Raw genomic sequence first — 15,967 nt, forward strand, 5'->3', positions numbered from 1 at the left:
CAGTTGGTTACAGTGGAGAGAAAAAAAACTCCCTTTTGACAGGAAGAAACCTCATGCAGAAACAAGGTTCAGGGCAGGTTGTAATCTGCCTCGACATGTTGAAACATGAACATAGGGTAGATTCAGGAGCCAAAAGTGCATAAAGATCTTGGTTTGGATTAAAATATACTTTACCTCAGAAAGCTCAGTTTTCAAGGTGTATAAGGTAAAGACACCATTCAACATTTTATGTGCACTTATTCACATGGATCCTAAATAATCTGGACTGCTTTCTATTAGAATGAAAACCATACATTCTACTTCACAAATAAATGCAGGAGGGCTCCTACTGACCTGAGATGCAATTGGGTGGGTGGATTTGAAAAAACACTAACACTTACACTCTAACATACACAAAATCACCCTTTTATACTTAATCAATCACTCAATGAAAAAAGTTGCAGATCCTGCGTGAATATAAAAACATCAAATAGCTGTCATCGTCCTCTTTTTAAAGAGTTATTTAGGTATTTATAACTAGGTTTATAGCCTGTAGCTAATGCCATATTACTTCTCTGTTGGAGGGACCTCTCATTGTGATATGCCACAGCAGGTGTCACTTATCTGTTGAATACAATCCCCTCACAGTACCAGGGTTCTCTTACTTCAGGAGTTGATGTCCTCCCGAGCCTACCCTAGTGCCTAATGGCCAGTTATACCAGTTTCAGTGTTGTTGTTCTGTAGATAGAATGGAAGGTAAGCACCATCTCTGTCTTTCTGATCGTCCACACGGTTTTCTGAATTGCTATAAGTGTGTCCCATCTGCCAGGCAGAAATCAATAGGTTCTCTTCACGCGGCGCTGACTTTGTCTGGTTTCTGACGAATAATTAAAGAGCCAGCTTGCTTCGCACAACCACGATGACTAATGCCGTTTAAGGAATGTACGTGAATCAATAGTTCTTATTTCTCTCTCATCCTTTCTCTCTTTCACACGCACTTTCCCTCTGTCTCTTCCTCTTTCTGTGTTTGCGTGTTTATCAAGGCAGACAAAGTTCTCCTTTGTGCTTGTAGGTCAGTGTGTCACTGTGCCGTGGCAATGATGCTCAGGCATTTTGACAACTTCTGAGCACGAAAACCAAAACAGACAAACAAACAAACAGGAAAATAAAATAGCTGTCTTCTCTCCGAAATCGCAATAGAGCCAATATGTTTGGTTGTTATACACTGACGCAGTAACTCGCTTTCTTTTTCTGTCTATAGCAAATAGAGGTCAATGACGAATCCAATTAGATTTGTCTTTCTAGGCTGCTTGCTCAAGTCTCCGTCACCCAAAAACAGAGAGGCAGAATAAATATGTGTGAAATAATGCATGGTTATGAGCGAGCACCCCATGCACACCTTTCTTTCCACTATATTAGATTTTCATAATTGAATAAAACATGGAAGTGCTCTGAACATCCCCTCAAAGGGAAATGGCAGGCACTAAAGCATAGAAGCCAACTCGGTAAAGAACTGCAAATGAATAAGTGATGAGGAACAAACGAAGTGTGGTATATGAGAACAAGGGAGTGATTTACTCTAAAACAATATTTGAAAGAGGAGGTGGATGAGGGGCAATAATTACATTCCAAAATAAAAAAAAACAGAAGCGGCTGGTCTTGTATGAATTACAGAGTGTCAGGCTGGGGTTTTTTTTGAAGCAGACAAAATATACATGAATCATATGCAAACATGACGGGGGAAACATCTCAGTCAACCATATTTTCATTTGCTGATATGGTATACAAACACACAGCAAGAGAGAGAGGGGGGATACAGAGAAAAAGCTGGGAAAGGCGGTACACTGTGAAATATCCTGAAGGTCCTTGGCAGCATTAGAGAAAGGCCTGGGAGGTTAGGAAACATCAAATCAATGCATTGTAATGTGAATTGACTGCTGACTTTGATCATCTGCCTTGGGAGTGCTTTAGCATTGAGTGCTGTCACACTGGCTGGGTTAAGCAAATATGGCATGGGTTGAAATGGAGAGAGATGGGTTGGGGGGGGGGGGGGGGGGGGGACAGGTTAGAATGGGAGTGAGAAAAAAGGGATGTATGATGCCTGGCTATCATCACGGAGTAATGGGCACATTAAAATTCTGTGTTCGCTTTGGTAAATGGCATCCTGTAGATGTTTTTGCTTGGTTAAATTGATTTGTAGACGGTAAATATTCTGTACATTAACAACAGCAGCTTGTGTCGGTGTCTCAGTTCTTTTGTTAGGGTTTTATGTGTGTGTTGTTGTTTCAAAGAGCTGTAGTGGTCAGGTGGGAAAGGAAATTCTTGCCCAGACTCAACTATTCCTGGGAAGACAGCTGATACCCTCCACTCACCTCCCTCCAAAACGATGGGTCAGCCATGCTTAGTGTCAGAAGCTGCTGATATCCCCGCTCTGAAAGTGGAAATGCTCTTAAGCCTTTCTCCTATAATGGAGTGGCCAGTCTAATCTTGCCCTCTCTGAGTGAGAGCTGGTAAGGAAGAGCGTTTTTACCACAGCACTCTGACCCTTGCTTTGGCACAATATTGTACGCGGTACAGTAAGAGAGCAAGAGAGCCATCCTCGTTCTTTTTGCCAGCGCCCTTCTGCTGCTGTCTCTCTCTTATCCTCAGGAGGATGTCCTTTTTTATGTCAAGCACACAGTGAAAGGTCTGTGGTTTGTTTTACGCCTCTGTGGTTCAGATAAAATCTCTAATTGAGACTTTTTTTTTCTCCCCTCATCAGTGGCTTTATTTTTTCCTAAATTTTTGTCCCCTTTTGACCAAAAAAAAAAAAAGTAAGCAAACTGGAAAAACCTTAGATGGAGTGCGTGAATGAAAAAAAGAAGGAAAAAAAATCATTGTGCAGTTATGTCACTGTGACAAAGAAAATACGAGGGGGAGAGAGATTCCTTGAGTCAAGCCAGAGCAGCAAAGAGAAGCCCAAAACCTCTTGTCACTGTATGAAAAGAATAGCAAGACGACCCGTAGGTATTGGGCTGCTAGGTGCATCTCCTAACAAGCTGACTGTTCAAAGGCTTTTTAGTGCTCTAGAGAACATGAAAGGCATGTTTAAAAATTTAAAAGCCCGATCTGTTCCAGTGCTATGGAGCGGCAGAGGGAAGCAGATTTTTACGTCGCCATAATTCCCTAGTTGCATGCTTTGTAAATTAATTAAGATGTTTATGACAGCTGCTTGCACCTAATGGAATGCTTATAGAGTATGCTATTAATTATTACTGCTGGGCACGGCTGCAAGCTTTCATACTGCTGAGAATGTATGGCTGTGGCCGCAGTATAGACGTCGTCCCAGCCTCCACCTCACACCTCTCTCTTCACACTTCCAGCGAGAGTCAGTGGGCTGTCTGTGCATATGTTTCAGATGTCCACTGTGAGGTATAGTCAGACGGCGTGTTTAGCTCAACGCGTCACATTGTTGACAGCTGCCTAAAAAATGCTGAATAAACATGTATTCCAGCGGTCAGCATTCCACAAAGTGGCGGTGCATTAGGCTTGTCATCTTCATCGATAGGCTGACAGTGCTCTGATGTTTGTGCGGGGCGTTTGTGATGTGAACTGTCACTGACCTCATGAGCCTAAAGGAAGTTCATCCATTCGCTCCCTGCTGTTAACTTGGCCGTCGAGCGGGGAGCTGTTATAATTTCAGTAAGAAAGGAAGAACGAATATCTCGACAGCTATGCCCGTGAGTGTGAAAAAGCGAGTATGGCTGGCTAATTATAGTTTCTTTTCATATGACTTCACCACAAGTTCTTCCTCTGACATTGTTACGCAATGGCATAACAATAACACCATTGACAGCAGGAAGCTTTGCAGCAGCAAGATACCATAGGCAGCAAGTAGAAAATATAAATTGTGTACATTTTTTGATCACTGCACGAGCTCATTGTTCTCGAGGGCCGATGCGTACAAGCCGTACTTTTACTCTTTTGTTTTTAAATTGTGGTCTGAGATAAATAGTGAGTGTTTGATGTGATTTCAAACTTAGATCTGTTGTAGAGTATTTTTACTTGATTACATTTGGCAGCAATTACTTTGCAGATTAAGGCCAAAAATAACCCAAATATTAAAACATTTCAATTCTTTACTTAAGTAGAATTACAAAAGTCTTACCTTTAATGGAACATTTTTATACTGTAATACTGCAACTTTTGCAATGTTTGATGCTTAAGACGTCCCTCTAGTTTCCACTTTTCTGTCATGATAAATCAACCTAAAACATGGTAATCACAAATGCTAAACAAATGCAACCTGTAACAAAAAAGGAAGTGGAAACTACACACACACACACACACACACACACACACACATATATGCACATATATACAGAATGAAAGAAGGGACACTTTTGCTATCATCTGTCTAGTTACAGTCAGTGGGAAAATGGAGTATCAAGACAAGTGCACCCTATGGCGGCAACTTACCCAGGAGTCAATGGGACAAATAAATAACGCTACGCAGCTCACTCTCTTCATTACACCATGTGAGGTAGATTTGTATCCCTCTATCCCCGCAGAAGGGAGGCATCATGTCTCTGCTCTGCAGAGCTTTATCCCGTGTTATCCTCCGATTACATTTACATACAGAATGCAGCAGGGAGGGAGAAGGCAACAAACTGAAGCACACTCCACCTGTACCACAAGAGGCAATGTGTGAAATATATATTCAGTCTTTCATCAACCACTTTATCTGCTGTGCATGGGTTATTTCTGTCTGCAACGCTTTGAAAAGGGAGCCAGAAGCTGTGATCTGTTCCGTTAACCGTAGTCCACCTCCACGGTTGCCCCGTTATCAAGTGTGGAGTGTATCTTTGTACTTAATAATAAAACTCTGTCTCCTGAAAAAAAATACGGTGGATTTCATTTATTCATTTTTCGCATCGCAATTTAAAAATTCCAAATAAGACAGTCATGTTGGTGTCGACATCCCGCAGACGTTCATCCTCGTATTTGTGTGTTTATTGTTTATTTATTTAAATATTCATTTTGGATTTTATTACTTTTGTTTCATTTTTAGTGTTAGTTTTGTTAGGTTAGGCTTAGGTACCAACCTGTTAAAGGCATCAGAAGCTTTTCTTTCGTTTTTTTGTTTTGGTTTGCTAGGGTGATGAGTCCCGGCCGTCTTATATGATTGGTTGACTGAAAAAATTCGACAGTGGGAAAGCAAAAAATATAAATGCCAAATCTATGTTGATTAGGAATGTATTTTTGAAATGTAGCAAACAAACATAGTCCTCAAGAAAATACATTTTCCCCTGAAATGTAAATGAGAACACAGCAGTGTCATTTTTAGGGCTCAGTAATGCCACCACTGACGAACTCCCTGCTAATAGCGCTATCTTTGATCTACATGGAGCATGGCGGGCTTACAGAACTCGCAGGTTTTAATTATGAAATACATGAAAAATAGATGCTTCACTAAGTGCCGACCGTGACTTGCAGTGAATTACAGTAGCAGGGCGCTCGCTGGTTTGCCTCTGCCTTTCCTTCCTTTATGTCTTCCAGTGCCTCCAATACCTCCACTCGGGTCTGTCTCACTCAGTTTGTTACTGCAGAGAAGCAAAAAAGACAAGTCCATGATATTAATTAGTGGATTGACAGACTTGTAATTCATCTCAGAGGAAGTTTTCATTACATGGGAGGCTTCAGAGGGGCAGTTTGGCTTATTGGCAAGTGCTAAGACCAGACCTAATGGGGCTGCAGTTCCCTCCCTTTTGAGCAATTACAGCCAAGTCCTTATCAGCAGCGCCACGAGTCCACTGTTGTGGGACCTTGATTTCCAACACACTCGCATAGAGTGATCCTTCCCCGTAGACTCTTGTTCATTAGACAAGTGTGCAGTACTCTACTTTGCTGGATGAGAATTGAGACTGAGTGAGTGATGGTAATGAAAGGTTTCCTGTATGTTTCTGAGTCAGCCTTTATAGAGCTGATATTAGCTGACATTAGTTTGCCATCAAAGCTCTAGCCTCCTTTCTCCCTCCGTGATTATTCCGGCAGCCTTGTGCCTACAGTCTATTGACAGGCCCGTGCAGCTCCTGTAACAGCTCGTCACGAGCCGTCAGAGTCCATATAAACTTTAATCCTATCTTTCGATTCTATTCTTGAGATAATGCAAAATGCAAGCTCGGACATGGGAGTTGAATAAACAGATGCTGAACGGCGCTTCATCTGTTAAAATGACACATACCTCTGGCAAAAGCAGTCTAACACTGTGGTTTCCTGAAGTTGGCAGGTGGCCTGTGAATCATCTTTTGCAGCCTTGCAAGGAAAACCGAACACAGAGAAAAACAAAACAAGCAATCTCAAGTAAACTGTAGATCTGAGATGATCTTTATTTACCAGCTGTACGCTGCTTTTCATGAATATTTAAACTCTTCTGAATAGGTTAACCCAAGGGGGTTCATCTCTGTTGGCCAACTGTACTACTCTTACAAGCCATTATTGTTGTTACAAAGGAGGAAAAAAAAGGAGCATAAGTAGTGTGTTTGCCCCGGGAGCTGGAGGTAATTGTATCCCCTCCCCTTTAGATTTGCACCTGTGTGGAGATAAGGTAATATATTGTAACGCGAACGGGAATTTTAAAGTGTTGTCTGTGAGGCTGCTTTCTTCTATGCAGACAGAGCAAACGCTAACCTCAAAAGCATAATGTTATTATGGAGTTGTCTGTACGCACTGTGTAAATAAAAATTAAAGAATGGGCTAGATTATGTTATTTTATGGAGGAGCATGAAATAAGCATCCCTCTGACAGAGTAGGGTATCTATTTAAACTTTATGTAGTTAGAGCCTTTATATATAAGTGTAAACACAACCGGTGGTGGTCTCTCGTGCTGTTCTGTGCAACTCCGTAACAGTCAAGTAAGTCAGGGTGGTCTGCTGAATGTGGTTTGTCTTTATTTATGGTGCGGGCTGAAAGGCTATTGGGTTTCATGTGTGGTTGAAGCTGGATCATTGGGAGATTACTGCTGGGCTGGGAACCGACAGCGCACAGAGTACACAGAGGCCTGCCTGTGCTGCTGGCCTCTCTCTGACCACTGCCCAGGGCTTTCCTGCATCCATCAGGCCCCCTGGGACCAGCCCGCACTCGGAGGAGAATTACTGAATAGTATGTTAGAGCCAAGATCAGAACGAACAACATCAGAGCTGCAGAAACATAACCATTTTGGGTTGTTTTTTTTTTACCTGCAGTACAGTACTAAGTCGCAAAACAATCTAACTGAATTGGATGGCTCAGCGGTTGCAGATTGAGCCGTTTCTTGTGTATTTGTCGATGTTTCCTGACCCTTTTTTTCCCCCATTGCGACGTTTCTTGGGCTTTTGTGCATGTTGTCCATAAGTATAGAGCGCTGTGACTTTGCAGCCACACATGTTAGTAAAAAACAGTAAAAACAAACAGTAACGTCATTCAGTAATAAGCAGTCTTCTGTATATTTATTGTTGGGTGCTATTTGAAGAAAAAAACAGTCATTTAACATTAAACATAAAGGAAACGGATGAGGTCTAAACACCAATCAGTAAAGAGGACACATAAATACACGATGGAGGGTAAACAGCTCTGGAAGGTGGCCCGTAAGAAAGATTCAAATCATGGAAAAAATATAATCGTCGAAAAACAATGTCATGATCCAAACACTACAATTTTCATTTAAATGATATCTAAATTATATAAATATTTTTATGGATCTGCCATCACAATGCGTGTACCGGTCTTTTCAGAATACAGAGTTGGTGTCAAGGTGGACACAGTTTTGGATTCTGTCATTTTTTTTCATCTTAACCTGTGCAGCAGTGTCTTACCAATAACAATAGCACTTATCGCAGCGTTCCCTGCGGTACAATTAAAATTCCATCAGAGTCTTCATTCTGCCTCCAAGCCATGCCTGCTGTTTTTTTGGCCCTCCTGGGCCACGTCAATTCCTCTGCTGCAATGTATAATTCACGAGCCACCAAACAGCACTGAGAACTCACCTGGAGACTTGCAGGCCTAGCAATGCAGAACTGCTCTGGGGGAGATGTTGCACATGAACCTGGGGGACATTTGTAAGGGTCGAGGTGCGCCTGACACGAAGCCTCAAGTCAGCCAGGGCTTCTCCGATCTCAGGGTCATCCTGATAATGTCGCTCTTCCTTTGGGATCTACCACCTTCACGTATCCTTTTATTTTTTCCTGACCTTTCTTCTTTCGTCTTCTGAAAGACAGTTGTAGTGTCCTCTAAAACTAATTTGGATGTATATCTTCTATTTGCAGACAATTCCATAGTGATGCAATGAAGTAACCTGTAGAGTCTCAGAGTGGTTGCTTTTATTTAAAACCAATTAGAAATGACCAGAAATAACAGCGCCTGGAGACAGAGAAGTCATTTTTCTTTGGGCCTCCCCAGAGAGTTGGCCTCTCCATGGATTAAGTGTTTTAGTATATTAGGGGGCAGCTGATTAGAATCATTGTGCTTTTTTAATCATTAGATTTTTGCATGTATAGTTTATAGCTGTATAATAGCTAATAAGTCTAAGTGTGTCACAGAAAAAGGGGCGGATTGTTTAAGTGACTTTGTGTATGAAAGTTTCAGAAAGACTGCCAAAGAGGAGCACTGAGGTTCTTGAATCAGCTAAACCACATTTTTTGACTTTTGATGAGACGAGCATTAATTTAAGAGCGACCTTGCATTATATCTTTATGCTTTTAACAGCGCTTTGTACTGTCTAACCCACTATGTTAGTTTTTCCCCCTTTAATGCATTCATGGATTGCTGACTACCTAAATGAGTCACCTAGCCCACTGAATATTCTAATTTCCTCCAAGCCTGAATTTGTACCACTGTTGAATTTCTTAAAAGCACAGCTCCAAAGATCCCGTTTCCTAAACGATTCGAGCCGCTCGTCGGAGCTTTGTGATGGCTAAGAAGAGCAACACATTAATTATTTCTAATTATTTTCTCTCAGGAATGTAGCAGCAATTTGTTAATTGGGCAGGTAGCAGCAGTCAAGAGATGGACCGCTGAACGCGACCACATCGATCATTCTTAAGATGTTCGTCTTACCCACCATTATTAACCAGCAACCTCAGGAGTAGCCTAAAATTAACAGTCCCATACAGCTGCCGTCATTAAGACAATAAGCAAACGTTCCATTATGATCTGTGTTTTTCTATCTTCGAGGCCATATTAACTCATTAACTGTGGAGCGTGGATACTGCTAGCATTCCCAAGGCCTATGGTATTGACCCGTAATTCCAGTAGGTGTCTAGCCAGTCCCTCACTGGACCCTCACTGGCTCCTACTGCAATTGGGTCTGCAGCGGCGGCGCCGTCCTTGTGTGCGGCGGGCGTGCAGCAGCGGCATGTGGAGCAGGCAGCGGGAAGCGAGCCTCCCTGTCTCCCCAGACTGAACAGTGAATGAGGATAAGTGAGGAGCACCAGTCAATGAATCAAGCAGCGGGAAGGGAGCAGCCGGGGGGGGGGAGTGTGACGTCCCCACGGGAGAGGCCTCGCATTAGGAACTTCCTCGTCTGTGTGTTTCTGGCACAGGTTAAATGGATCGCTCCCATTAGCGCGCTGAGAGGACAGCTCCATTATATGAAGGAGACTGTAACTTTGAATGTCATGGTGCAACAACCCCAGAGCACGCCTCGTCTACCAGGGAGGCAGGGTGACAATAACCATCCATGATAATCATTCCCTGTCAGGCTTTAAGGAACCTGAAATTATGACGTACAGCCTGCCGTGTGCCTCAGACTTCATTACAGTGCTGTCACTTTGAGTCGCCTGCGATGGCACCGCACTCCACAGCCGGCTGCAGCGCTGTGACTGCCAAACCCCCGACTCACTCTCCTCCTGTTTAAGTGGCATGTTTACAGGATGTGTGCCCCCCTGCAGATAGATGTGGTGGAGGCTAACCTCCAGTCGTTTGCACGGTACCTCTCTTCCTCTATAGCATAGGCAGTGTCTCATGAGAACAAATGCTGAATTGTTTACCCAGGCAGGGGAAAGTATGACTGATCAAAGGCAGCGAAGAGTGTCCCTCCTTCCACTGTGACAAATGTATAATTTAGAAATTGGAATTCAGCTACAAGTTCACACAGGCAACAGCCTTTTAACTTGAATTTCTATTTACGCTCATAAACGCGCACAGTAGATGTTTAGAAAAGAAAATCCACAAGCTATACGTCTGTTTATAGCAGCCTGTTTATCAGCCAAGGAGAGTTTCACCTCCAGACTGACCTCTGAACCTGCCATCCAGTGGAGAAGACAGGAGCTGGCAGGCATTGCCAATGTCAGTGCCCAGAGCTAACTCCTTCTTTCTCACCGCCTGACTCATTCATTGGCTTTGTGGCCCCTTCTCCTTGCCACCTCCAATCACAGGGTTTTGAATGACACATAGAGGAGGAAGTGGGCCCACTAACCTCCCCTCCTACTTCTTCTAACCTGCATAGCAACAGGAAGGATGAGCCTTTGTCTGTATGGTGATAGTTTTATATCAGCACCCTGGAAAATATTACCGTGGGAGTAGTTTTGTTATCATTAGGCGTGCTGCATTAAGTAGATGGGAGTAGCACAGTAGTTGGTTGGAGCCCTTATTATTTACAGTGCAAATAATACAAGCTCTGCTGTCTTACCAGTTTCTGTGTTTCTCTCACTTTACTTACATTTACAGGCACAATATGTCTTTGGCTTTTGTCATTTTCAGCACATCTGGCTTATTGGCAGTAACAAACCCGATAGCGAGTAAGCTGTGAAATTGTTGTTGTTGTTTTTAACTGTTTCTAGGAACTGTTTGTGTGAGAACACACACCAAAAGGATGTTGTAAACATTTCTACCGACTGCATATTATCAGCTGCTATCAGTAAAAGTTTCATAATAGGTTATTGTGTGTGAAAAAAACGAGGCAACTGCAGGATGATTTAAATAATCCCGTTTTTCAAACACGCTTGAAATGCACTCCATATGATTTTTTTTGTTGTTGTTGTTCCAAATGAGCACACAAAAATTTTGGTGATAAGCTAAACAAAATGATTTACTTCTGAAAATACCCCAAAACCTCTTATGGCAAATTCCTCTTTTGCATGGAGTTGACTTAATGAAGCATTTATGTGGAAGGCACAAGAGTGAGAACTGCTCTGCGCCGAGTTCATGACGGCTTCAGTGTATCAGCTAGGCAATGAAGCAACGTAAAAATGATCAGGCAGGCAGACTGCAGCGCTGAAAACTTGAGTTTTAGAAGCATACGTCCTCACGTGAATGGTTTCTTCTTGACTTTGACTGTGAAATAGTCAGCGACAGCAAAGCATCTACTCGACATTATCAGTGTGGTCTGTGTGGCTGAAGCTGGGTGAATGCCTCCACATGTACTGTATATACATACCCTCACACAAGCTGTTTCTTTCACTTCCTCTGTCACAAACATTTCACAAAGCAAAGGGTTGTTTACAACTTTAAGTTCTCCAGCCAGGCCACCACACTTTTGTTAACACTTCAGAAGATGACGGATGAAAGCTGGAGGCAGTTGTTTTAAATTCTCTGTAACTTTTTGCATATTCTGTATGTTTTATGCATTTTGTAGATATATCGTGCCCTTAAATCAAATAATATCTTATATGTGTCATTGACCACACTCCTCTTGAAAGCTGTGAAGTGTCTGTTTTATGCAGTAGCGTAGGCTCTGACAGAAAGCCACCCTATTTGCTCTTTCGGTTTCTGCTAAGCACAGCCACTGTGTTCCTTCGGAGGTTAACGAGTTGTCTTAACCATCAGCCGGTTAGCTGCTTGATACAGTCCTTTGCAGCTGCCTTGTGCATAAGCTGAAGCTTAGAACAGAAGCTTTGACACTGCTGGTTTTTAATGAACCATCAGGTCTTGCTGGCTCCCATGTCATCTGATTTTAGTGCAGAATTAAGACTCGAGTACTGTTTATTTTCTTCTTGCGTAATGTCACAGTTGGAGAGAACAGAAGCTTTTGGCCCTGAGCAATGGAACAATGCTAGCTCCATCACAGACTGCTGGCCCCTAGGTGACAGCTTCCCCTCTTCCTGCTCAGTGGAGTTGATATCAGTTATGTGTTTCTCTGTGTATGTCTATAGGAGACCGAAGGGCTTATTTGTTTTCCCCCTCGTTGCACTTTGACTCGTTTCCCCTCAAACGTGTCTCAAACATTGTTATCTCTGGCCAGACGCCTTTTTTCACAGAGAGTTATTGAATCATGTCAACTTGCCGTCCCCCGAGTTTCAAATGCAAGCTGTAGAAAAATTAGCCATTGCTTCCGCATGACAAGTGGGATCTATTAGTGTGCTCTCGTCCTGCAAAGCGTGAGCATCTTAGGGGCCGCAGGGGACCTCGGCTGGCTGTGTGCTTGTCCGCGTCAGGCTCCTGGGGCATTAGACCAATGTTGCAGACAAGAGAAGGAGCCAGAGCCAAAAAAATAAATAAAAAATAAAAAACCCAAAGTGGCTCACTCAAGGAGCTGACACCTGAAGGGGTGAAGATGGGAAGTATAAGTTGCAGTTGCAGTACAGCCCAGGTTTGACTCAACCTGGTCAGACTGCCTGCCTCTTATAAGCCGTTTGTACCCACATTGGCACTGCTTATATCTGTTCTATAGTGTATCCAATCGTTTCTCTCTTTGATCATGTTACAGTTTTTAAAATGGAGACTCTGTCACACATTAAGAAGGGAGTTTTTGTGAGCCATCTCTTTGCCTCCTGAGCCGGTCAGACGAGGGAGGGCTTACAATTTATTTACAAAATAACTTCAAAAATCCCTTTTGTATTGAAACCGTTTAAATAAAGGATTAGCTAACATTAAGGTCAAAATGCCTTTATCTCCCTCAGGGCCAGTGGCTTAGTCATGCACTCGGACCCAATCGGAGAGGCGACTCAACACATTAGCATTCCAAATGTTTTTTTTTCCCTTTAGTTTGAAATTTTATTCACTGCCTGAAGAAAATGGGGTTTCAGCCACCTTGTCATAGATGTTGCTATAGAATGGCCCTAAGTTAAACACCAGCCTACACACATAATTACCCAGGGCCACCTAAGTGACCTTGGTCTGTTGCAATCTGTTGCAACGCAGGGTTTCCTTCTTTGCTGCTGTTATCATATTATAAGTTATTAATAAGAGCCCCGTGTGAATAGTTCATGTTATTTGTTTTTTTTAATATATTTTCTCATTTTTATTTGCTTTTTTTCTTCACAGGTATCTCAGTAACAAAGAAGACGCACACTTGTAAGTACAATTTTTATTAATGTGGTTTTTATTCTACTACAATTTTAAGATGGTAAAAGTGATACTTAATTCAAAGAAGAATCCCATACTTAATGTGAAAAACAACAACAAACAACCCCTTGCCTCATGTATAGTGGAGATGGTGAGCTCATTATGTTTGTGTCTATGTTGACTCTTTTTCATCATTGCCTATAAACGTGCTGTTGTCTGCCTACTACTGTCATAAATCAAGGCCTTCAATTAGATTTCTGTTCATCCACTTTCACTGTTTTGTATCGCTCCGTCTCCATACTGGAGAGAATATGATGATAACCCCAGAGAGGAAATTAAAATGCTATGCAGTCTTATGACTGCTTGGTAATCATGCACATTTGAAGCAGACAGCGTGGTGAAGCACCTCTTTGTTTTCTGCAAGGCCTTGCAGCTGAAAAACACGGATGTGGTGTTGCGTGGTGGTTTCTAACCTCTGAGGCTGCATTAACTACCAGACTTTGTGTTCTTCAAGTGCAGATCCTATCACTAAAATTGAAAGATACAGACACTGTATGTGACACATGTATCACATGCTAGATGCAAGGCTCCTTTTGTGCAATACAACAATAGTACACAGCCTTTTCTTACCACCGCTGCCTTTTCAATTTCCGTGCGCTTATGAAGAATTGATGAGCAGTCAAACCTGCAGAAATCAATGATTTCCAAGAGATTTGTACTGTATTTTGACACATGTGAAGTGCAATCGGGAAAGCATGTAAAAACGCTTTTGTGCGGTGTTCTGCAGTGTGTCTGTGCATGCGTGTACATCCATATGTGTGTTCATACCCCACTGTGTGAATGGAAGAAACTAGCCCTGAAGGCTATCCTTTCTCTCTGATCACTCTGATGAAACTTGTGGAGAGGGAAGGCCAGGGGGCTTTTCTGTAAGAGCGGTCGGAGTGTTTCAGATTGTGAGAGGCTGCATCTCCCCCTGTTAAACACCCCGGCTCTTTCTTACATCAGACAGCAGGGCAAAGGGATATGATCTTCAGTGCTAGACAGCTCTACCTTACTCAAACAGCCCCGTCAAAACAGCAGCACGATTGTGTGTTAAGCTATTTGCTTGTCTGGAGGGGCTATGCTATTTTTTTTTCATTTATTTATTTATTTTTTGATGCGTGTGTCAGTGTTCATGTTTGTGTCAGGATATCTTCAAGGTAGAACAGAAACGCTTTGACCCGCCATCCACCACCCCGCTATCTTAATTAGTGCGGCGCTAAGCACCTCTACACTGGAAGGGGGCTCAAATCAAAGAGCATGATTTAGGAGTCTTGGGTTCAAAGCCCTGGGCAGAGACTGGACTACGCTGTCTCATTTCAGTGAGAAATATTCAAATCTTATCCATGTGCGGAAATCAAAGTAAAGCCCCTTAACAAGTAGTTGATTGCTGTGCCTTACAGACAGGAAGCGGCTGTGGAGCCTCGTCAGAGCTGCGTGCACAAGAAGAAGTTCAAGGGCCAGTTAATGGTCATTGAGAATGCGGGCGGACGGTCTGAGAAGCCTGGTGATTATATGGCTGGTGGAGTAATAATGAGGGAGATGGCTCTGCCCTGCATGGTTATAGCCAAGATGTAGATCTATTTCTGTTCCCGGAGTGAAAACATTGGCTTCCCCAATACGCCAGTCCGCGCTGCCACTCGTAATGTGAGCTTGGCAGCCTTGATTTCATGTGCATATGTGTGCAAGTATGTTAGTTTCTGTGTGTGTGTTTAGGAGGTCTTCTCGGTCCAACCCGGACCACAGGGATGGGCTGTGTCTCTGACTAACTCCCCACTCTGCCTGAGTGATCAAACTGCTGGAAGCTCCCCGCCATGCCAGTCCCCTCATCAATATAAATTACAGGGGCAGCTGTTCACTGGCAGACTCCTCTCCTCTCCTCTCCTCTCCTCTCCTCTCCTTTCCTCGCCTCTCCTCTCTTCTCTTCTCTTCTCTTCTCTTCTCTTCTCTTCTCTTCTCTTCTCTTCTCTTCTCTTCTCTTCTCTCCTCTCCTCTCCTCTCGAACCCCCTTCATCACTAATCATTGAGCCATCAGAAAGTGAAGTATTCTAGATGAAAACAGATACTTATATCATTGTGTCATTGACTGTAATGTCCTCTCCCCATTCAGGACTTACATAGATTTATTGTCTGAGCCTCTTTATCTGTCTCCCCCTTTCTTTCTTCATTTCCTCAAAGGGGCTGTCCCTCGCCATCACTTCTTCTTACAACAAAGCTTCAGTTCTGAGCAAGAAGTCAGCTGTGGTTTTCCTGCACCTTTCCCTGGCAGTTTTACATCTGTTTTATGGACTCTCCGAGTAGCAGTTGATTTACGCACTTGTGACAAATTAAAGGAAAACCCCGAACGCGTAATGTCTGATTCAACAGCGCTTTTGTATGCTGTTGGGGGATTTTGCTGGCTCCACTTGTCCTTGCTATAACCCCCACCAGCACATTTCTTGTTGGTTTTTCCCTTTCATTTCTCCTTCCATCTTTATGTCTCAAACTGCCCGTGTCAGGAAGAGGTGACAGTAAAAGATAATTAAATTTTGCACTTTTTCCCCCTCTTGCGTTGATGTCGGACACCAGATATGTCTCTTCGCCTCCTTCTACCTCAGCGGGGCTGTTTTGCTGTGAGATGACTTTCTGTTTGGACCTGTTGAGAGAGATGGTGTGGAGCGGAGGCTCAGATGCAGTAGCTGATTACACTGAGATTAGGCGTCTCACCTCT

General features: G+C 43.0%; 1 protein-coding gene across 1 annotated transcript in view; it reads left to right on the plus strand.

The window, feature by feature from the left end:
- The window catches only part of roraa (RAR-related orphan receptor A, paralog a), a 191,827-nt gene that overhangs the window by 118,368 nt on the left and 57,492 nt on the right, over nucleotides 1-15,967 (plus strand). The window contains exon 2 of the mRNA XM_006789317.3: nucleotides 13,198-13,227. Coding sequence (XP_006789380.1) covers nucleotides 13,198-13,227 — 30 coding nt within the window. The remainder of the gene's footprint in view (nucleotides 1-13,197; nucleotides 13,228-15,967) is intronic.

Source organism: Neolamprologus brichardi, chromosome 7, assembly GCF_056152115.1.
Source record: "Neolamprologus brichardi isolate AB-2024 chromosome 7, ASM5615211v1, whole genome shotgun sequence".
NCBI classification, from domain to species: domain Eukaryota; kingdom Metazoa; phylum Chordata; class Actinopteri; order Cichliformes; family Cichlidae; genus Neolamprologus; species Neolamprologus brichardi.